The following is a 22,719-nucleotide window of genomic DNA, read 5'->3' as shown; positions in this document are numbered from 1 at the left end:
CCCCACATTACACACTGCTACACACAAACCCCACATTACACACTGCTACACACAAACCCCACATTACACACTGCTACACACAAACCCCACATTACACACTGCTACACACAAACCCCACATTACACACTGCTACACACAATCTCCACATTACACACTGCTACACACAAACCCCACATTACACACTGCTACACACAAACCCCACATTACACACTGCTACACACAATCTCCACATTACACACTGCTACACACAAACCCCACATTACACACTGCTACACACAAACCCCACATTACACACTGCTACACACAATCTCCACATTACACACTGCTACACACAATCTCCACATTACACACTGCTACACACAAACCCCACATTACACACTGCTACACACAAACCCCACATTACACACTGCTACACACAATCTCCACATTACACACTGCTACACACAAACCCCACATTACACACTGCTACACACAAACCCCACATTACACACTGCTACACACAATCTCCACATTACACACTGCTACACACAATCTCCACATTACACACTGCTACACACAAACCCCACATTACACACTGCTACACACAAACCCCACATTACACACTGCTACACACAATCTCCACATTACACACTGCTACACACAAACCCCACATTACACACTGCTACACACAAACCCCACATTACACACTGCTACACACAATCTCCACATTACACACTGCTACACACAATCTCCACATTACACACTGCTACATAGGCACTCCTATGCAGACCATGAATCAATGCTGCAGTTTCCTCTATTTCTTTCTTGTGGTGTACTCTCTCTCTCTCTCTCTACCCCCCTTCTCTATCCATCTCTCTCTCTCTCTCTCTCTCTCTCTCTCTCTCGCTCCCTCTCTTTTCCACTCCCTCTCTCTCTAAAACTCTCTCTCTATCCATCTCTCTCTCGCTCCCTCACCCTCTCCCTCCCTCTCTCACTCCCTCTCTCTCTCTCTCTCTCTACCCCCTCACCCTTCCCCTCTCTCTCTCTCTCTCTCTCTCTCTCTCTCTCTCTCCCTCTCTCTCCCTCTCTCACTCTGTGCTGTGTGTGATTGTGTATTGTGTCCTGCTTCTAGCCGGTCTACTCCGTTCCTTGACCATGACTACTGCAGGTGATCCCTTCACCTCCTCCTCTTTCTTTCTTTCTTTCTTTCTTTCTTTCTTTCTTTCTTTCTTTCCTCTCATTGTCATTCCACAGTGTTCTTTTCTTCTCTGCGTTCCTCTTCTCCCTCTGCCATCTTTTGCATGTGATTGTACAGCTTTATGGCATATCTGTGTGAATGTGGGCATGGCCTTGCTTTGAAATGGTTACCATGGAGACCACCGTTCAGCCTCTCATCACAGGCTACACAGGATGTGTGTCCATAGTAATAATGTGACACTGAGTGTGTGTGGGGAACAGTGCTGTATCTGTGATGGTAGGAGACCTACAACTAAAAGACTCCAAACAGAACTTTCTTGCTCCAGTAGAACCATGAAGTCTTTTGGGTCCAACTGCAATTCCAAATCAAATCTTTTCCAAACCGTTCTGAGTGGAGTGAAAGTTTTGAAGGGTTTGATGTCTTTAGAGGATTCTTCTATCATTACTGAATGTTTTTTCACTGCACAGTGTCTCGGTTTGTCTCACCACTGCGTTGTGTTTGTTGTCATCCAACACACACTGCGCTTTGATAAGAGACTAAAAACATATAAATACATAACATTCAGCATTCATAAGTGGAACCCATAATATAAATGCAATGCAGATGTAATTATAGCATAATAAATGGCTCTGCCAGCCAGTTCTATTGCATGTGCTTTTTGAGCTTTTGGTCATTATTAAGTTGTTAATGGTGTTTGGATTTTTTCTCTCCTCCAATCAGCTTCTTGGTTAGCTTCATGGTGGACGCCAGGGGCGGGGCCATGCGCGGCTGCCGGCACAATGGACTGCGCATCATTGTTCCCCCCAGGAAATGTTCCGCACCAACGCGGGTGACCTGCAGACTGGTGAAGAGACACCGACTGGCCACTATGCCCCCCCTAGTGGAGGGAGAGGGACTTGCAGGCAGGATCATAGAAGTCGGACCCACGGGGGCACAATTCCTTGGGTGAGAGAGAGTGCGACAGTGTGTGTGTGTGTATTTGTGTATGAGACAGTGTGTGTGTGTGTGTGTGTGTGTGTGTTTGTGTATGTGTGTGCATTTGTGTATGTGGGCCAGTGTGTGTATGTGTGTGTGTGTGCATTTGTGTATGTGGGACAGTGTGTGTATATATATGTTCTGTTTCATTCTCTGCTTCTTGCGGTTTTAATGCTGCATGTGGAACAGGAAGCTCCACCTGCCGACAGCTCCACCCCCCCTTAATGAGGGCGAGAGTCTGGTCAGCAGGATCCTGCAGCTGGGGCCTCCGGGAACCAGATTCCTTGGGTTCGAAACTCTGAACTGAACACACACTAACTGAACACACACTAACTGAGCACAATAACTCAACACACGCTAACTCAACACACACTAACTGAACACATGATAACACACACTAACTGAACACCTGCTAACTGAACACACGCAAATTGAACACACACTAACTGAACACGTGCTAACTGAACACATGATAACTCAGCACACACTAACTGAACACACACAAATTGAACACCTGCTAACTGAACACATGCAAACTGAACACACGATAATGGAACACACACTAACTGAACACACGCTAACTGAACACACGTTAACTGAAAATATGCTAACTGAACACAAGCCAACTGATCACACGCTAACTGAACACACACAAACTGAACACACGCTAACTGAACACGCACTAACTGAACACGCACTAACTGAAAATATGCTAACTGAACACAAGCCAACTGATCACACGCTAACTGAACACACACTAACTGAACACATGATAACTGAACATGCACTAACTGAACATACGCTAACTGAACACATGCCAACTGATCACACGCTAACTGAACACACACTAACTGGACAAACGCTAACTGAACACATGCTAACTGAACACATGCACACAGATATGTAAATGGTTATATTGGCTGTTTTTATAAACATGTAAAGGGTTATGTTGGCTGTTTATATAGAAAAGTCCCTTCCTTTATTTACATTTTTCTCAGTGTCTGATTGCTTTACATATTTCCAAACATCATAGCTAATAAACAAATTGAAATGCTTTATCTGAAAGCTTGCACGCACAGACAGAAACACATATATACTGACCCTACGTCTATGGTGGCTGTGTGTTTGTCTCTCAGGCCTGTAATTGTGGAGATCCCTCACTTTGCGGCTTTGCGGGGTTCAGAGAGGGAGCTGGTGGTCCTACGCAGTGAGACAGGAGAGAGCTGGAGGGAGCATCACTGTGAACACACAGAGGAGGAACTCAACCAGATCCTCAACGGCATGGACGAGGGTGAAGACCCTAGTCCCTAAACCCTAAACCATGAATGACTCCTAACCCTAAAACTTATACCCTAAACCATGAGTTACCCCAACCCTAAACCTTATACCCTAAACCATGCATGACCCCTAAACCTTATACCCTAAACCATGCATGATCCCTAACCCTAAACGTTATGCCCTAAACCATGCATGATCCCTACCCCTAAACCTTATACCCTAAACCATGCATGACCCCTAAACCTAATACCCTAAACCATGCATGACCCTAACCATAAACCTTATACCCTAAACCATAAATGACCCCAACCCCAAACCTTGTACCCTATATACCCTAACCATGAATGACCCCTAACCCTAAACTTTATACCCTAATCCATGCATGATCCCTAACCCTAAACCTTATACCCTAATCCATACATTATCCCTAACCCTAAACCTTAAACCCTAAACCATGCATGACCCTAACTGTAAAACTTATACCCTAAACCATGCATGACCCTAACCCTAAACCTTTTTCCCTAAACCATGAATGACCCCAACCCCAAACCTTGTACCCTATATTCCCTAAACCATGAATGACCCCTAACCCTAAACCTTATACCCTAAACCATGAATGACCCCTAACCCAAAACCTGTAGTGAGAGATGGCTGTAGTGAACAGAATGTTCCGCTGTTTGTGTTTAGAGCTGGACTCACCCGAGGAGCTGGAGAAGAAGCGAATCTGTCGCATAATCACCCGTGACTTCCCACAATACTTTGCGGTGGTGTCGAGAATAAAGCAGGACAGTCACCTGATTGGTCCAGAGGGCGGAGTCCTGAGCAGCACACTGGTCCCACAGGTGCAGGCGGTATTCCCTGAAGGAGCTCTAACCAAGAGGATCCGTGTGGGGCTACAGGTGATTTATGTGCACACACACACATGCATACGCGCACACTCACACACACACACACACACACACACACAGAGTCACTCACACACGTAAGTGTGTATGTGTGTGTGTGTGTGTGTGTGTGTGTGTGTTTGTATGCGTGTGTATGTGTGTGTGTGTCTGCGCGCGTGTGTATGCGTGTGTGTCTGCGCGTGTGTATGCATGTCGGTGTATGCGTGTGTGTGTATGCGTGTGTGTGTGTGTGTATGTGTATTCGTGTGTGTGTATGCTTGTGTGTGTGTGTGTGTGTGTGTGTGTGTATATGTGTGTGTATGTCTGTGTGTGTGTGTATGGTTGTGTGTGTATTTGTGTGTGTGTGTGTGTGTGTGTGTGTGTGTGTGTGTGTGTGTTTGTGTGTGCGTGTGTATGTGTGTGTGTGTGTGTGTGTGTGTGTGTGTGTGTGTGTGTGTGTGTGTATGCGTGTGTGTGTGTGTTGGCAGGCCCAGCCCATAGGAGAGGAGGTTGTCAGGAAGATTCTGGGTAACAAGGCCACATTCAGCCCCATCGTTACCTTGGAACCACGAAGACGCAAGTTTCACAAACCTATCACCATGACGATCCCAATCCCCAAAAGCTCCAGCAGCGATGGAACCAGTAATGTATTTGGTGGAGAAACTCCCACCCTGCGATTGCTGTGCAGTATCACAGGTTTGTGGCTAGAGGGATGTGAGAGGAAGACCTAGCTAGTGGGAGGACAATGATTCAACTGTGGTGTGGATGTCCTGAAGGGGGGTGGTGATGGTGTAGGGTGATGTGTTCTGTGTGTGTGTGTGTGTGTGTGTGTGTGTGTGTGTGTGTGTGTGTGCGTTTGTGTGTGTTTTCTGATTCAGGAGGCACGACTCCAGCACAGTGGGAGGACATTACGGGATCCACCCCTCTCACCTTCATCAACCACTGCGTCTCCTTCACCACTAATGTATCAGCCAGGTGAGCGTGCCACTGCACCTATAGCACAGCACTGCCCCTTTAAGATAGCACTGCACATGTAACACAACACTGCAGCTGTAACACAACAATGTAACATATCACTGCACCTGTAACACAGCACTGCACCTGTAACACAACAATGTAACATATCACTGCACCTGTAACACAGCACTGTAACATATCACTGCACCTGTAACACAGCACTGCACCTGTAACACAACACTGCACTTGTAACACAGCATGGCACCTGTAACATATCACTCTACCTGTAACCACCTATAACACAGCACCGCACCTGTAACACAACACTGCACCTGTAACATATCGCTCCACCTATAACACAACACTGCACTTGTAACACAGCACTGCACCTGTACCACAGCATGGCACCTGTAACATATCACTTCACATTTAAACACCTGTAACACAGCACTGCACCTGTAACACAGCATGGCATCTGTAACATATCACTCCACCTTTAACCACCTGTAACATAGCACTCCACCTGTAACACAAAATTCCACCTGCTCATGCTGCTGTCATCTCTCTCTTCACTGTTCAGATTAGAATCACCCTAGCTAACCCTAACCCCAACCCTAACCCTAACCCTAACACTTACCCCTTACCCCTAACCCTAACACTACCCCTTACCCAAACCCCAAGCCTAACCCTAATAATACCCCTTACGCAACCCTAACCATAACCCCAACACTTCCCCAACCCCAACCATAACCCCAACACTTCCCCTAACCCCAACCCTATCCCCAACACTACCCCTTACCCAAACCCCAAGCCTAACCCTAATAATACCCCTTACGCAACCCTAACCCTAACCCTAACACTACCCCAACCCCAACCATAACCCCAACACTTCCCCTAACCCCAACCCTATCCCCAACACTACCCCTTACCCAAAGCTCGGACATGCTACCACAGAACCCCAGTACATGAACATTAATGGTGATAAAGTACTGATGGTCTGATCTGATAGTACTGAAGATCTGATGATTTTAGCTAAACTTGATTCTAGGTTTAGGATCTAGGATTAACCCTAACCCTTGCTAGGGTCGGGGTTAGGGTTAGTGATTAGGGTTAGGGTTAGAGTTAGTGATGATTCTAAGGTTGGGGTGGAGTTAGGTTTATCTAGGTTGATTCTAGGGTTAAGGTGGGGTTAGGTTTAGCTATGTTGATTGTAGGGTTAAGGTGGGGTTAGGTTTAGCTAAATTGATTCTAGGGTTAGATTTGGGGTTAGTGTTGAATATTAGATTTTAGGTCTATAGTCCATAAAAAGTATGCAGATTAGATTATATAATATTGTTTCTTTGTTTCAGATTCTGGCTGATAGACTGTCGTCAGGCTCAGGAGTCAGTGAGTTTCTCCACAAACGTGTACCGTGAGATCATCTGCGTTCCCTACATGGCCAAATTTGTTGTCTTTGCCAAAACACTGGACCCCATCGAGGCACGGCTTCGCTGTTTTTGCATGACAGATGATAAGATGGACAAAACTCTTGAGCAGCAGGAGAACTTCACCGAAGTGGCACGTAGCAGAGATGTCGAGGTATTATGATGCATCTTGGAATTCTGGGAAATGTAGTCCCCATGCTTTATTCATTTTATTTGTTTATTTGTTTAATGCCTAAAAGTCATCATAGATGAGATCAACTTAGATTATACAAAATGATGCCATTTAAGTGATATTTTGAGTTGACTGGATTTGTCTGGGCAGCATTGGACTGAAAAGTTGTAAGTCCTGGTTTTGATCTTTCCAGTGAGAATGGATATGCTGTTTCTGACAGGTTCTGGAAGGAAAGCCCATCTTTGCTGACTGTTTCGGGAACTTGGTGCCTCTTACCAAAAGTGGTCAACACCATGTCTTCAGTTTCTATGCTTTCAAGGAGAACAGGCTTGCTCTCTTTATTAAGGTGAATGCCCCTTTCATCCCAGTTAAATGAGTGTAGACCAAAATAAATAAGCGAATGAAGTTTCATTATAACATGTGTTCATGTCTTATAATTAAAGCGCAACTCGGAATTACTCAAAAAACGTGATATTCCACAGACTTAATTTAGTAGTTAACAACACAGGTCATAAATATTGATTAATTATTTGACAGATCCATTGTTTGGTTGCTAACTGATTGATTATTTGACAGATCCATTGTTTGGTAGGTAACTGGTTAAATGAGAGACTTACGGTTTTGCTAACAGGTTCGTGACAGCGCACAAGAGCCCTGTGGGAGATTGTCTTTCACCAAGGAGCCAAGGACTTACCGTAGTCTTACCCACAATGCAGTCTGCAACCTGAACATCATGCTTCCCATTTATTTAAAGGTAAACAAGAGGGGTAACAATGACTGTAGGTTTGTTTATTTACTTAATGGGTTAATGTTTAAAAAATACCTTTATTTGCATTTACCAGTGGTGCATACATGTAAGTGTTGGTGTTTGCTGTTGCTGTCTGCTGTTGGTTGGGGTTAAATTGAACATGTAGCCCTCTGCTGTGTTAAATACTTGTTTTACTTTTCCCTTTTAAGGAATCAGATTCAGACCAAGAAGCCGATGAAGAGGTAAATCCCCTCCAAACCCCATTTTGCTTAACTGCAGTTAAACACACCTGAGGTCAGTAGGACTATGACTATGATATTTTGACTATTTCTGTTTTAACTGTTATCTTCCTCTTTTAGAGTGACAAGACGCATGATAAATGTAAGCAAGATATTTTTAAATTAAATGGTTCCTTGCCTGATTCTGAATATTATATAATGGAAATATAACATATGCAATCATTATCCTTTAATTACCTTCATGAAACTAGTGGAGACGTGCAGTGTTTAAACGGATCCTTGTCTGCTGTGCTATGGCTGAGAAGCAGTCCCCCCCATCTTTATGTTACGGTTTGCGCTGCCCATAACTCATGACACAGCACTGAGAATAACAGTGGTCATATGCAGAGGTGAATTCAGCTTCAGAACGTAAAAGTCCAGCGCAGGAGGAACTGCTTCCAGCTGCTTAGATTTACTGTTTGGTCAGGCCCATAGCTGGAATTACTCCATGAAATTAAACGGGAAATACAAAATCATAGCAGGACTTTTACTTTTTGAATCTAAACTTTTACATCTCTGGTCCTATACCAGTATCAGCTTTGGCATGTTACTGTTAAAGAAATAATCCTACTTTAAAGGAAAGCAGACTATCTGTCAAAGGGGATACTGGAAACCATTGCATATTATGACTGATTCCAGCATATTTTATGTGAATTTTAGACCATCTTGATCTTCAAAATTTTGGAAAAGGAACTGATTATACTTTATAAAGTACTGCAATAGATAAATCAGTTTTGTTTGGGTTTGTATAAAAATTACGTTTAAATTTAAAATTAGGTTGGAAATGAATCTCTGTGTTGTCCCTAAGCTACGCGTTTGCCTGCATTCAAATCACTGATTTAATTTACTCATCAGACAATTCATGTGTTTCATGTATAATTGCATGGACACTGGTGTTTTGCTTTGCATGGAAATAACTTGACTTACACATGTTATATATGTTCTTATTGGGCATAAGTTTGTGTGTGTGTGTTTGTGTGTTTGTGTGTTGGTGTGTGTGTGTGCGTGTGTGTTACTTCACACCTCTTAAGTTAATCGGTTTTATATTTTGATTAGTGTGATTCTGTGGATTCTTTTGTCATTCACTAGTAACACACTGCCATTTTCACCGGATACTTCACTTAAATTACTTAACTGTAAATACCACAACAGGAGTTAAACAGGGTGATGTAACATGTTCATAACTCGCTGTTGATATTACAAAGGCCCAGTGTGAACATTGTGGGATCATTTGGTATTTTATGTCTGTTTCTGTTGACATGAGTTCTTCATGTCGAAAACAATCTTGAGATGCCACAGTGGCTCTGTGTCTGTTCCAGTTCCTTTGTTCTTTTGATTTTTGTTTTGAGGTTTCTGTATTAATCTTTCTTCTCTTCTTCTTCTTCTTCTCCCTTCTTTTATTTGGATGAATGAGTGTTCAAATATAACATGTTTAAGCGAAGTTATTTCCTGCACATTTGTGTCCCAGCTTTCTTTAGTTCTATTGCTCTGCTTAGCTGCTCACATAAATACACAGAATCCAACCATCCAGTCTAGCAATTTTCTAATGTGTTGAGTCCAACCCTTTCTGCCAGTCCTGTCAGCTGAAGATTTACTGTAATGCTTCTGCCCTGACCAGTTTTCCAATGTCTTTTGTCCTCTTCATTCCCCTTCTATTCTTCATGCCTACTTTGCTTTCAAAATGGAAGATGAAGATGAAACTGAATCAACTGAATTTTCTACCCTGCACACTCACATTGTTCATGATCCAGCCACACTTGCAAGTCCAGACCTCCTCTCAGATGTGTCTGACATGAAGCAAGACCTCATCAAAATGTCTGCTCTTCTGACCCCAGACTTGTCAGAGCCATCACTGGCTGCAGAAGGAGATGTGGGATTAAAATCAGGCTTAGCTGGTGAAGGGGAGGGTGAGGAACCTTTTGAGATAGTGGGAAAAGTAAAGGTGGACCTGGAGAAGGTAGGCAGAATTCTCTCTGTTGGAACATTCAGTGAAACTGAATGTAAAGGAACTATAGGAACTATAGGAATATCAGAGTGTAAAGACGATGACTGGCTAATTCTCAGAGACCAGGAAATTGTGGACACCAAAAGCAAGGAGATTGCTCATGTTCAAGAAAGAGAATTAAATGAGGTGAGAATCACAAGAACCACTCTTTATAGTTCCCCTCCCAAGAAAGATGCATCTGGTATGGTGTCACATCTTAGCGGAGACTTGAAGAATTATATCCAGGTCATGCCTGACACTGTTCAGGATGTCCAGGAGAAGAACATTGTTGAAGAGATATTTACAGAAGTTGTGGTAACACGAGGTCGAAAGCGGCATCCTCCTAGAATTAAAAAACCTGTAAGAAGGAAGCTTAAAGAGAGAGAATTTGCAAGCGGTAGTTCTGAAGATGAACTGGAAAGGATGAGTTCCGAGGAATCTCTGGATGGAGACACGGTTCTTGGGGACTCTGAGATGGTGCCTGGACAAGCTCCTGTGTCTCTTAGACCAGATCATATGTCACCTGAACCAGCTCCTGTATCTCCTATACCAGATTGTATGTCACCTAAACCAGATCGTATGTCTCTTGGACCAGATTGTATGACTCCTGGACAAGATCATATGTCTATTGGACCAGATCTTATGACCTCTGGACAAGATCATATGTCTCTTGGACCAGCTCCAGTGTCTCCTGGGCCAGATTGTGTGTCTCCTGGACTAGCTCCTGTGTCTCCTAAAGTGGTGGAGACTCCCATAGGTCCAATTAAGAACCGAATCAAAGAAATTCAAGAAAAAATGGAAGAAGCAGAGAAGGACAAGAGTCATATGAGACAGGTTAAACAGGTGTCCCAGCCAGTGCCCACTGTCCAAAGCAAGTATTACTCACCCGTGAAAAGAATGGAAGAGCCACCCAAATCTCCTCGGTCACAGACAGAGAGAATCGAAGAGACCATGTCAGTAAAGGAGCTGATGAAAGCATTTCAAACAGGACAGGATCCTTCAAAGAGCAAATCAGGGCTTTTTGAACATAAAGTTATTACTAATCTAGGTGCTACATCTAAAACAGCCATTTCTGAAGCAGCCCTAGATACTCAAACATATAATACACAAATGACAGTGGCAGCTCAGTCAAAGATAGAAATTGGTTCTCAGAGCAAGGTAGAAGAATCACCTCACATTGTCATTGACCAATATGAACAAAATAAAACAATTAGTGATAAAGTTGTACATGGGCAGTCACTGATGACCTTAGAGGACTATAATGTCAGCCAAAACATTTCAGCAAGTATGGAATATGTAACTTTAGATATTTACACTAGTGACAAGGAGCAGAGTTCAGAGACACATTACATTGAGGAGGACAAAATAGTTATCCAAAGTGAAAAACCATTTCCACCAGAAAATCTCACAGTTGAAAATGGTAATCAAGAAACTTTGAATATGTCAGTGAGGTATGAGGGAAAGATAAATGAAGAGAAACGGCATAGTAAATATAAAATAATCAGACAAGACAAAGAAAGGTCTGAGGAACTAATTCAAAATCAAATTCAGGCTGAAGAACCAGCAATTTCTTTGGGAATGTGGCAACATGAAGAGGTAGGGTACAGCCCTGACAGATTATGTGAAGATCAAAATATTAGTCCTGAACGGAGAGACTCTCAAGAGCCGCAGATTAGCCCAGACCGGAAACCCTCTGAGGACTTCAGCACCGTCATCAAGGAAGAACTTGAGGGTTGTCCAGAGTATCAGCCTTTCAGACAGGCAGCACTAAACATGACATCACACAGAGAAAGTAATGTAAAGGAAGATGTAGAAAAGATGGAGCATACTACTATAGAGTACCACTCATATAAGCCACAGCCAGACCAAACAGATTCTGCAGTGGTGCAAAGTGACCCAACTAAAATCCATGATGGGGATATGTATGAAACTCTGGAAATGGATAAGCATGAAGAAGTTGTAGATTCATTTGGCACAAGTTTAGGGAGCATGGCACTTCATCCATTCATGGGAGAGAGTGAACCATTTGTGGAATGTATACAGCCCCCTCAAGCAGGTCCTATAGACCTCCTTTTAATTGCCAAGGAGACTGAATCGCCTACAGAGAGAGAGATGGTGAAAGAAAATCAGCATGAGGATAAAGATGCAATGCAAGACTTATCAACGCAATTGAGTCCAGTCCAAACAAAGCTTGAGGACACATATTTACAAGTTATACAGAAAGAAAACTATCTTGGGTATAAGGATACAATGAAAAATGTGCCACCTACAGAAATTCCAAGACATTTCCAAACAGAGCAGGACATGAGTGCTGGGGCTGCTATCTCTGAAAGGGGCGATACAGTTCAGGATCTGGACATTGTAGATGACACTGAAGATGAGAAAACTAAAAAAAATAAAGGATTTGATAAAGATTTGGAAGTCACTGGGACAATTTCTGAGATTGAAGTCACTGGGACAGTGACTGAGACTGAAGTCACTGGGACAATTTCTGAGACTGAAGTCACTGGGACAGTGGCTGAGATTGAAGTCACTGGGACAATTTCTGAGACTGAATTCACTGGGACAGTGAGTGAGGCTGAAGTCACTGGGGCAGTGACTGAGACTGAAGTCCCTGGGGCAGTGACTATGACTGAAGTCACTGGGACAATTTCTGAGACTGAATTCACTGGGACAGTGACTGAGACTGAAGTCACTGGGACAATTTCTGAGACTGAATTCACTGGGACAGTGAGTGAGGCTGAAGTCACTGGGGCAGTGACTGAGACTGAAGTCACTGGGACAGTGACTGAGACTGAAGTCACTGGGACAATTTCTGACACTGAATTCACTGGGACAGTGAGTGAGGCTGAAGTCACTGGGGCAGTGACTGAGACTGAAGTCACTGGGACAGTGACTGAGACTGAAGTCACTGGGACAATTTCTGAGACTGAATTCACTGGGACAGTGAGTGAGGCTGAAGTCACTGGGGCAGTGAGTGAGGCTGAAGTCACTGGGACAGTGACTGAGACTGAAGTCACTGGGACAGTGACTGAGACTGAAGTCACTGGGACAATTTCTGAGACTGAAGTCACTGGGACAGTGAGTGAGGCTGAAGTCACTGGGGCAGTGACTGAGACTGAAGTCACTGGGACAATTTCTGAGACTGAATTCACTGGGACAGTGAGTGAGGCAGAAGTCACTGGGGCAGTGACTGAGACTGAAGTCACTGGGACAGTGACTGAGACTGAAGTCACTGGGACAATTTCTGAGACTGAATTCACTGGGACAGTGAGTGAGGCTGAAGTCACTGGGGCAGTGACTGAGACTGAAGTCACTGGGACAATTTCTGAGACTGAATTCACTGGGACAGTGAGTGAGGCTGAAGTCACTGGGGCAGTGACTGAGACTGAAGTCACTGGGACAGTGACTGAGACTGAAGTCACTGGGACAATTTCTGAGACTGAAGTCACTGGGACAGTGAGTGAGGCTGAAGTCACTGGGATGGTTTCTGAGACTGAAGTCCCTGGAACAGTGACTGAGACTGAAGTCACTGGGACAGTGACTGAGACTGAAGTCACTGGGACACTGGCTGAGACTGAAGGATTTCAGGAAACTCAGCAGCAGATTTGCTACATAAACCCATCAGCTAGACCTGTCGATCTAGACACCCTCCAGCCTGTAAGAATGAGTGATCCTCAAAGTGGCTGCCCTAGGGACTCACTGGAGACCACTCCTGTTAAAGATGATTTGTCTTCTCACAAGTCCCCTGACTCCATTGAACCTAGCCCTACTAGGGAGTTTCCATGTCCAGATTCTTTAGATACTAGTCCCACAGGATGGAGACCAGGTAAACAAATCCATGAACAACCACATCAAAGTAGTAATGACTCCCAACAACATCTGGTTACTTCTGACCCTGCAGAAAGTATAAACCATGTACAAAACAATGAAACCTCCACACAAAGGGAAGATAATGCATCCCACTTTGAGGATTCAGACTCTAAGTGCCTTTCAATACCCATAAAGCCACACTCATCATCACCAGTTGGACACGACGGAGAGGAAGATCCAGAAGGTGGCAAGTTAGTGCAACAGAGAGTCACACCTGAGGAAGAGATGTTCAAGATGGCTGCAAAAATTAAAATATTCGATGAAACTGACAAAGCAACTAAAATGAGAGAGGAGTCTGATACCAGACATTTTGCACAGACTGGGGTGGAGGAATCAATGATGCTAGGTGAACTGTGCATCCAGAGAGAGGCTGATGCATCTTACAACTCTGGGACTGCAGATGGGCAGTGTCATTCCGTAAAGCCATATCCATCTCCAACAGTAAGCGATGAGGAAGATGAAAACCTGGATATCAGCATGTCACTTCGAAAGCAGTTTACACCTGAGGAAAAGATGTTTAAAATGGCTGCAAAAATCAGAATATTTGATGAAATTGAAAAAGATGCCAAAATGAGAATGGAAAGGTTTGATTCTACCACTTCCAGACAGGATAGTAGAGATGCGCTGCATGACAAGAGAGATGATTTTCAGCCACATGATGAAACTTCACTAGACCAAACTGCAGACACAACCAAAGACAACCAGAAAAAGGAGTGTTTACTTGAGGCTAATCTGGTGCTACTTTCATATCCAGAATCAGAGCAATACAATGACTCAGAGTTGTCTAAACTACCTCAACAAGTGCCTGGACAAGACACTTCTCATAGTCAGATTCCAGAGTACATGGAGAACCAGGAATATTATGCTCCAGAGATGGATGAAGAGACATATGCTGAAAGGTCACCTATGCAAATTTACATTGACAAAAAGGAGGAATGCAAAGAGGAACTTTCTCTTGAGTGCCATCTTAAATCAGAAGATGAACCTGTCTGTACAGTGGACTGTAAAATGGATGCTGATAAGAGCTGTGTTATTGAAGAGATGAGTGCGTCAAACAAACATAACAATCTGGTAAAGCCACTGCCTCTTACTGACATCATGTACCCCATAACCAGTCCTTTAGAACAGCAGGAAGAGCATAAACCAGACACACATGTTTACGAAGAATATCTCATAGGTACATCAGGTCATGGAGACTTGGTTCCTTGGAGTGTTGAGATAGAGGATGATGAGAGCTCTGTTTCACAGATTGAGGCTGAAGAACCAAAAATATGTGCTCTGACAGCAGATAGTCGGTCTCATGGGACAACACCAGAAATGACCCCTGGACGGACCCCCACAGAAGATGGGATGCCAAACGCTTTTCATTTCCAGGAAGGAAAGCTCTTTGAAATGACCAGGGGTGGTGCCATTGACATGAGCAAGAGAAGTATAGATGAAGAGCAAGAGGCCATTGTCTTTTTCTCCATAAGAGAGGATCCTACAGAGGAGACTTCTGAAAGTGGTGCTACGACAAGCACTAATGAATCCTCTCTGGACTCAGCCACATCACCTTCAATGGAAGAAAAACGCAAGGATGAATCCAACCTGACTTCTAGTAGCCTCACAAAGTTCTGTGCTGATAGTGTTTATGGCCATTCTGATCAGCCCAAATATTCAGATAATTATTTAAGTAACTCAGAGAACCTGAGAGAGAAGGATCTAGACTCTGCAGATTCTTCCATAGCAAATATCAATACTGCTACCTCTACAGTTACTCGATCAGTTTACTCAGAGCAGGAGCTGGAGTCTTCTGACTCGTCTGTAGAGGAAGAACAGCACTCAGTGATAGAAAATCCTTCACCTACTCAAGGTACTGTTATGGTCCTTGGTGTCCCAGATGAGCCTGTTAGTGAGGAGGAACTGCCTGTGTCTTGCCCCCCTGCTGCTGCAGACATAGAGAGCAGGAAACACAAATCAAAGATACCAGTGAAAGCTGCCAGCTTTGACCAAATGTTAGGAAAAGGTGATAGTCCAGAGCAGAACCAAAGGCCTAAATCTGAGGCAGACATCTGCCTCTCAGACTTGCACACCAGTGCAGACTGTTCATCAGCTAAATCAAAGCATTCGGCATCCAGACTCCCGGTGTCCAGACATACCAGCAAACCAGAGGAGAAGCAACATGCTCCTACCTCTCACGACTCAGACGCGGAGAGCAGGTCATCACAAGGAGTTAGACCCTCCTCTGTCGGTGAGGATGTGTTTGAGACGAGGCCCAACTGGGAGGAGTGTGTGGAGACACAGATGCAGAGAATCTCTGTCAGCAGTAGTCCAGAACAGAGTAAAGGTAGTAAACTTACAGGTAGTTCCTGTTCCTTACCCTTCAAGACTCCTTAGTTCCTTGCAAGACCCAACAGCCACTGTCTCTAAATGTGCTGTCTTGTGTTCTGTGATGTTTTACTTTGTCCTGTGTTGTCTTGTGTCATTGTGTCTGTTTTGTGCAGTGTCTTTTGTGTGCTGTATCAGGTCATAGTTTGTGTAAACTGTGCGTGTTGCCTTTTTGTTATAGTGTCCATTTATCTGTTGAAATCTCAAGATTGTCTTTTCTGTTTTTTCATGTAAGAAGGGTACCTAAACAGAATTTTCGATGTTTTTTTTTTTCGTTTTTACTTTTTATTGTGATATTTTTCCATAATCCCAGCATGTATTGTTCAGATTTTTGTTGTTATTGAATTCAAAGTCTTAAGACTCAGACTTACTAAACAAGTAATTTCACTTACAAATTCTTATTTTGTTTTGCACATTGAATAGACATCACAAATGTTACCGCAGGTTAGACAGACTGTTAGTCTGTATTATGTACCTGTGGTAATTTTTGCTCTAATTTCTTCAAGTTCTGATCCTGCATTTGTTATTGAAACATGCTGTACAATATTAATGTTTACAGTGGACTGGCAGGACAGCCCTGACCGCAAAGAAGAGACTTTGACCATTATTGCAGATCTTCTGGGTTTCAGTTGGACAGGTGAGTGCTGCACTCTTTAGGTTGTTAGGAACATTTCATCTGTCGTCTAAATACTGTTAGCCAAGACTTGCACTGATAAGTGCTTTATATGAATAAAGCCAAAGCTTTCAGAAATGGATCCGGCTTTGACCTGTTTGTAAGTCAGTAAGATCATTACTTGATGCTTCCAAGCTGTTCTATACTGTTGTTGACAGAGTTAGCCAGAGAGCTGGAGTTCAGTGATGAAGAAGTACAGCAGGTGCGGTTAGAGAACCCCAACTCTCTACAGGAGCAGAGTGGAGCCCTTCTACAGCGCTGGGCAGAGCGCGAGGGGAAACATGCATCAGGTGAGTCCTTCAGTCCCACTACACCCTCACCACCCCACACACCACCCCACTACACCCTCACCACCCCACACACCACCCCACTACACTATCCCACCACACTCTCATCACCCCAGTACACCCTCATCACCCCACTACACTCTCACCACCTCACTACACTGGCCTCTCAGCACTGGTTACCTGTAAGCAACAGAATTGATTTTAAACTAAATTAACATCAAAGGAGGACCAGGCTTTTGTAGCTAATGCCCCAAAATTGAGTGATAATCTCTCATATGATATCACTCAGACTAAATTCATGTTATTAAAAACATATAAAAACATATTTTCATTCCCTTGCTTTTAATAGTTCTTAGTCTAGTTGTATTTTCTCTGTGTATTGCTTATTGAATATATAATTGTATTGTATTTTATTGTTTTTTATAGTATTTGTAAGCATTTTTAAGCACTTTGAGACTTGTTATTGAAAGTTCTATAGGATAAAGATTTACTTACTTGAGGATCTTTTATTTTGACTTTTTGTCTGTGGCATCTATAGAGGAGTGTCTGATAAAGAGACTCACTAAAATAAACCGCATGGACATCGTCCATCTGATTGAGACACAGATGAACAGGTCTGTTCAGGAGCAGACCTGCAGAACATATGCAGAGATCGAGAGGACTCTAGATCACAGTGAAGGTTCGTACAACATTCATTAGTATGTTTATTACTCTTAAGGGAAAACTAAAAATGTTTGTGTGTCTAGGAACTTGTTAGTGTGTAATAACATGTTGTTTGTGTAATAACATGTTGTTTGTGTGTGCAATAACATGTTTGTGTGTGTAATAACATGTTGTTTGTGTGTGATAGCAAGTTGTGTGTAATAACATGTTTGTGTGTGTAATAACATGTTGTTTGTGTGTGTAATAACATGTTGCTTGTGTGTGTGATAGCAAGTTGTGTGTGTAATAACATGTTGTTTGTGTGTGTAATAACATGTTGTTTGTGTGTGTAATAACATGTTGCTTGTGTGTGTGATAGTAAGTTGTGTGTGTAATAACATGTTGTTTGTGTGTGTAATAACATGTTTGTGTGTGTAATAACATGTTGTTTGTGTGTGTAATAACATGTTGTTTGTGTGTGTGATAGCAAGTTCTGTGTGTAATAACATGTTGTTTGTGTGTGTAATAACATGTTGTTTGTGTGTGTAATAACATGTCGTTTGTGGCTGCAGCACTGTCATCAGTGCAGGAAGATGTGGACAGCCCTCGGCTGGTGAGGAGGGTGGACCAATCCCAGCGGTTCCCTCCTGCTGTGTCAGAAGAAGACCTGTCTGTGGCGTCCCTGCTGGATGTTCCTTCTTGGGCGGAGAGTTTGGGGACTGCTGGACACACCCGCTCTGAGAGCATTCATGGAGACACACTGGAGGAACTGGACAGCACACAGTGAGTGAATGTTCAAAATGATTCAGAAAAACATTATCTTAAACAAATGTGTAAACCACATTGAAGTATTAGTAAACATGTTTATTAAACATGTCGAGTATTAATATTTACATGCTGACGTTGTGTTGCACAGGGATAGCTTTATGAATCCTTGGGCATCTCAAGAGGTCAGGGTGGAGTCTAGAAGCAAAGATAAACAGGTAGGTCACCCTGCATGTACAAACAAACAGCTCCAATAAGATTAGTGTCTCTACGTCTTCATACCAATAAGATTAGTGTCTCCATGTCTCCATGTCTCCATGCCAATGTGATTAGTGTCTCCATGTTGCCATACCAATAAGATTAGTGTCTCCATGTGTCCATGCCAATAAGATTAGTGTCTCCATGTCTCCATGCCTATAAGATTAGTGTCTCCATGTCTCCATGTCTCCATACCAATAAGATTAGTGTCTCCATGTGTCCATGCCAATAAGATTAGTGTCTCCATGTCTCCATGCCTATAAGATTAGTGTCTCCATGTCTCCATGTCTCCATACCAATAAGATTAGTGTCTCCATGTGTCCATGCCAATAAGATTACTGTCTCCATGTCTCCATGCCTATAAGATTAATGTCTCCATGTCTCCATGTCTCCATACCAATAAGATTAGTGTCTCCATGTGTCCATGCCAATAAGATTACTGTCTCCATGTCTCCATGCCTATAAGATTAATGTCTCCATGTCTCCATGTCTCCATACCAATAAGATTAGTGTCTCCATGCGTCCATGCCAATAAGATTAGTGTCTCCATGTCTCCATGCCAATAAGAATAGTGTCTCAATGTCTCCATGTCTCCATGCCAATAAGAATAGTGTCTCAATGTCTCCATGTCTTCATGCCAATAAGATTAGTGTACCTGCTCCTAGGAACCCTTGTGTCATGTGTACTTACTCTTAGGACCTTTGTGTCATGTAGCTGTGTTGGTGGATGTGCTATTCCGGCTGTCATCATCTTCAATGTAGTAGTGATTTTAAAGGGTTAGGGTATTTAGGATTAGGGTATTTGAAAGGGTAGTCCTAACCCTAACCCTTGTGCCATGCAGCTGAGTTGGTGGGTGTTCTATTCCTGCTCTCATCATAATCTTCAGAGTAGAAGTGATTAAAGTTGGACACTGTAACGAATGCCCAAGTGCCGAAGGGCATGGGGCAGGACGCACAGACTCTCTCGACTGAGTGAAAAGTTTAATGACAAAAACATATAAAGACGATGGTGGCACTCACAAATAACATTAACAATACACACTGACGCACTTAACACTAACGCCTTAAACATTTAACACAGGCTAGACAAGCACAATTACGGGTATTACATTCAGACGCAAACAAACAAACAAAGACCAACGGTGAGGCACGCACTGACGGGGGTTTAAATAGACAGACACACGCTAACACTTAACCCCGTACAGGTGCGCGCCCTCAAGGGGGTGTGGCTACAAACATGAGTGAACCCCCCTGCATGTAGCAGGCCCTACCACGTGACTCGTGGGGGGGACTGTCCCATGACAGACACAGCCTGTTAGGCTACTTTTAAAATTTACATTAGTTACAGTGAGGAGACTTGGAAAATGAACCATCAGAACCTGAGTCATTTATATTTTATGCTCATAATTCAGTCATACATAATGGGCCTCTGGTGTTTCATTGGTTTGTTTTTTTCTCATTTTTGAAAATCTTTTGGGTCGTTCTGTTGGGTTCTCTTGGGTCCTTCTCACAATAAAAGAGAAGGAGAGAGAGAGAGAGAGAGAGAGAGAGAGAGAGAGAGAGAGAGAGATGAGAGAGAGAGAGAGAGAGAGAGAGAGAGAGAGAGAGAGAGAGAGAGAGAGAGAGAGAGAGAGAGAGAGAGAGAGATTAATGAGTGAATATTTGCTGTATGAATCTTTTGGATCTGATTCCCTGACAACTAAAGAATGAACAACATTACCGAGTCATTTGTTATGTGATGTTGCTATTAAGTAACGTTTGTGTATTTAGCAAATTGGTATTGGTTCTGTTCATGTGGAATCAGTGTAATGTAATATATGTAAATGAAAAATGATGAACTCTGAATTAACCAGGATAGAAAACTATACCAGGATATTAGAGGGCCTTGGATGGTTTTAAAATATTGTTAAAGAAATGGAGGAGAAAAAACTGAAACTTTGAATGAAAATAATTTTGAAAATGACCAGCTATGTGGTAAGCATTTCCAGTGAACACTGTTCCAGAAAGTCCACTGAAATGCTTCAGTTGAGCTAAGACCTGCTTTAGTTGAGCTACAACCTGCTTCAGTTGAGCTAAGACCTGCTTTAGTTGAGCTACAACCTGTTAAAGCATTTATTGGTGCATACCTTACAGCATGTTGTTGAAGTGCCATCTTTCTGGCGAGCTGCCTCCCTGCAGATTACAGTGCCATCCCACATCTAACAGACCTGCTTCAGCTAATTGTATTTGTAGCTCTTTATTTGGCGAATTGTGATGGGTTGAAGCTGTATTTCCGAGGAAGGCAGTTTTTCAGGAGAAGGATGGGAGATCCCTGCTTTGCACATTGTTAAGGCTATAAAGCAATAAATGACTTTACAGTGTAATGCCTTCAGGGAACTACAGTTACTGATGTGATTACTACTCGTGTTATACTAGTATATGTTAAACAACTCATGGAAAATTGTTTTGGATTTTGATTTTTATCTTAGAAAGTGGAAGATGTCAATAAATATTGTATGAACAGTCAGATATGGAAAATTAATATTTAAAAAATGAACCTAATGCTAACCCTACACTACTCCCACTTGCAGTATGTATTTTTCCACTTGTTTTTCTAATTTATTTTTTATTGTCTTATTTCATCATTCACATCCCAGCTGTCAGCTACACCACAAGAAGAAAACCAGGCTGAGTGTGATCATGTACACCATAAGGACACCAGCCTCTCACCAACACGCTTAAAAACACTATCAGGACAACTACATACTGAATGTGAACGAAACATCTTTACTTTCAGTAAATTGTCCATTGACAGATTTTCAAGTGAACTATCAGCAGAACAATCTACAAACAATACACAGGCCTTGACACCTAACCTGCTAAAACAGGCTTTTATAGACAATGAAGAAGAAATGGAGTCTTCTGTTGATGTATCTCCTGTTTGTGAGAAAAGTGATATGGAAGGGAATGAAAAGTCTTGCTCAGAAGTAAGACAGTCCCCTCTGTCTGAAACCCCAGACAACCTACAATCTTTTTCTGGTGATTATTGGCAGCCTTTTTCTGAGCTTTCTGAGAGAGGTCAGAAATTTGAGGAAGTCTCTTTGTCCCTTCATATGTTGAGCAAAAATGCACCAGAGGACTGGACATTAAAACAACCAGCTCGACTGGATCAGGGGATTTCTGAGGTAACTCCAGATCGCATCAGGACCTGCTCAGAATCAGATCACATGTTTCGTGACACAATATCAGATCAAGTCTCCACTGACCAAGTTCAATTGAGAGACTTGGACTCAAAGGCTTCCAATCAGTTCCACATGATGGTGAAGCAGGAACGTACAAGCTCATCAGTCAATGAGAATGTTACATCACAGATCTCATCACAGATCTCATCCCATCATTATGAAGGTGCCATTGAAAAACAAGATGCATCAGAAGAATTGAATGATGTCTTGCAAACACCTGTAACAGAGAAAGAAATGCTTATTTCAGAGGAATCAGGTGTTTCTACTTCAAAATGTATCGGTAGGCAAACTCTAGTGCTTGAAGACAGATTACTGGAAAAACCAAATGTGTTCCCTGTAAAATCTGGAAAACAAACACAACAGTCAGAGGAAGTATGTGATAACCTGGAACCTGGGGTTTTCTCTGCAGAAGAACAAAGTCTCCTTCAATCACAAGAAATCCATGGAACCTACATAGACTTTACTGATTACAGCCAAAAGCAGCCAAAGGTTCAGATGGATACTGTTCCACCCTCCTGGGTTCTGAAAGAGACAACTGCCCAGAGAGACATTTCACAGTTTTCTGTCTGTGATACTTCTCCACAAACACCAGAAACAACAATAGCTACTCAGCGCTTTGAATTTGAGGAAATACTGTCAGAACCAGAACCAGTCAGTGCTGTGCAGACATTTCCCAGGGACTCAATGCCATCTTCACCTCTCACCAAAAATGCTGAGACTTCAAGGTCCAAAGACTCAAAGCGATCACACTCACTGT

The 22,719-nt window shown here is 42.8% G+C and overlaps 1 protein-coding gene across 1 annotated transcript in view; it reads left to right on the top strand.

The window, feature by feature from the left end:
* ank2a (ankyrin 2a, neuronal) overlaps nucleotides 1–22,719 on the top strand; it is an 82,557-nt gene that overhangs the window by 44,050 nt on the left and 15,788 nt on the right. The window contains exons 28-45 of the mRNA XM_035530027.1: nucleotides 1,112–1,147; nucleotides 1,898–2,122; nucleotides 2,342–2,440; nucleotides 3,289–3,443; nucleotides 4,118–4,329; nucleotides 4,803–5,010; nucleotides 5,193–5,289; nucleotides 6,621–6,849; nucleotides 7,088–7,213; nucleotides 7,499–7,621; nucleotides 7,825–7,857; nucleotides 7,975–7,996; nucleotides 9,582–16,076; nucleotides 16,677–16,754; nucleotides 16,949–17,080; nucleotides 17,616–17,756; nucleotides 18,292–18,502; nucleotides 18,636–18,702. Of these exons, the coding sequence (XP_035385920.1) occupies nucleotides 1,112–1,147; nucleotides 1,898–2,122; nucleotides 2,342–2,440; nucleotides 3,289–3,443; nucleotides 4,118–4,329; nucleotides 4,803–5,010; nucleotides 5,193–5,289; nucleotides 6,621–6,849; nucleotides 7,088–7,213; nucleotides 7,499–7,621; nucleotides 7,825–7,857; nucleotides 7,975–7,996; nucleotides 9,582–16,076; nucleotides 16,677–16,754; nucleotides 16,949–17,080; nucleotides 17,616–17,756; nucleotides 18,292–18,502; nucleotides 18,636–18,702 (8,689 nt within the window). The remainder of the gene's footprint in view (nucleotides 1–1,111; nucleotides 1,148–1,897; nucleotides 2,123–2,341; nucleotides 2,441–3,288; nucleotides 3,444–4,117; nucleotides 4,330–4,802; nucleotides 5,011–5,192; nucleotides 5,290–6,620; nucleotides 6,850–7,087; nucleotides 7,214–7,498; nucleotides 7,622–7,824; nucleotides 7,858–7,974; nucleotides 7,997–9,581; nucleotides 16,077–16,676; nucleotides 16,755–16,948; nucleotides 17,081–17,615; nucleotides 17,757–18,291; nucleotides 18,503–18,635; nucleotides 18,703–22,719) is intronic.

This window comes from Electrophorus electricus, chromosome 9 (genome assembly GCF_013358815.1).
Source record: "Electrophorus electricus isolate fEleEle1 chromosome 9, fEleEle1.pri, whole genome shotgun sequence".
Classification (NCBI taxonomy): domain Eukaryota; kingdom Metazoa; phylum Chordata; class Actinopteri; order Gymnotiformes; family Gymnotidae; genus Electrophorus; species Electrophorus electricus.
The sequence above is the reverse complement of the archived record's forward strand: the minus strand, read 5'-3'. Positions and strand labels throughout refer to the sequence as shown.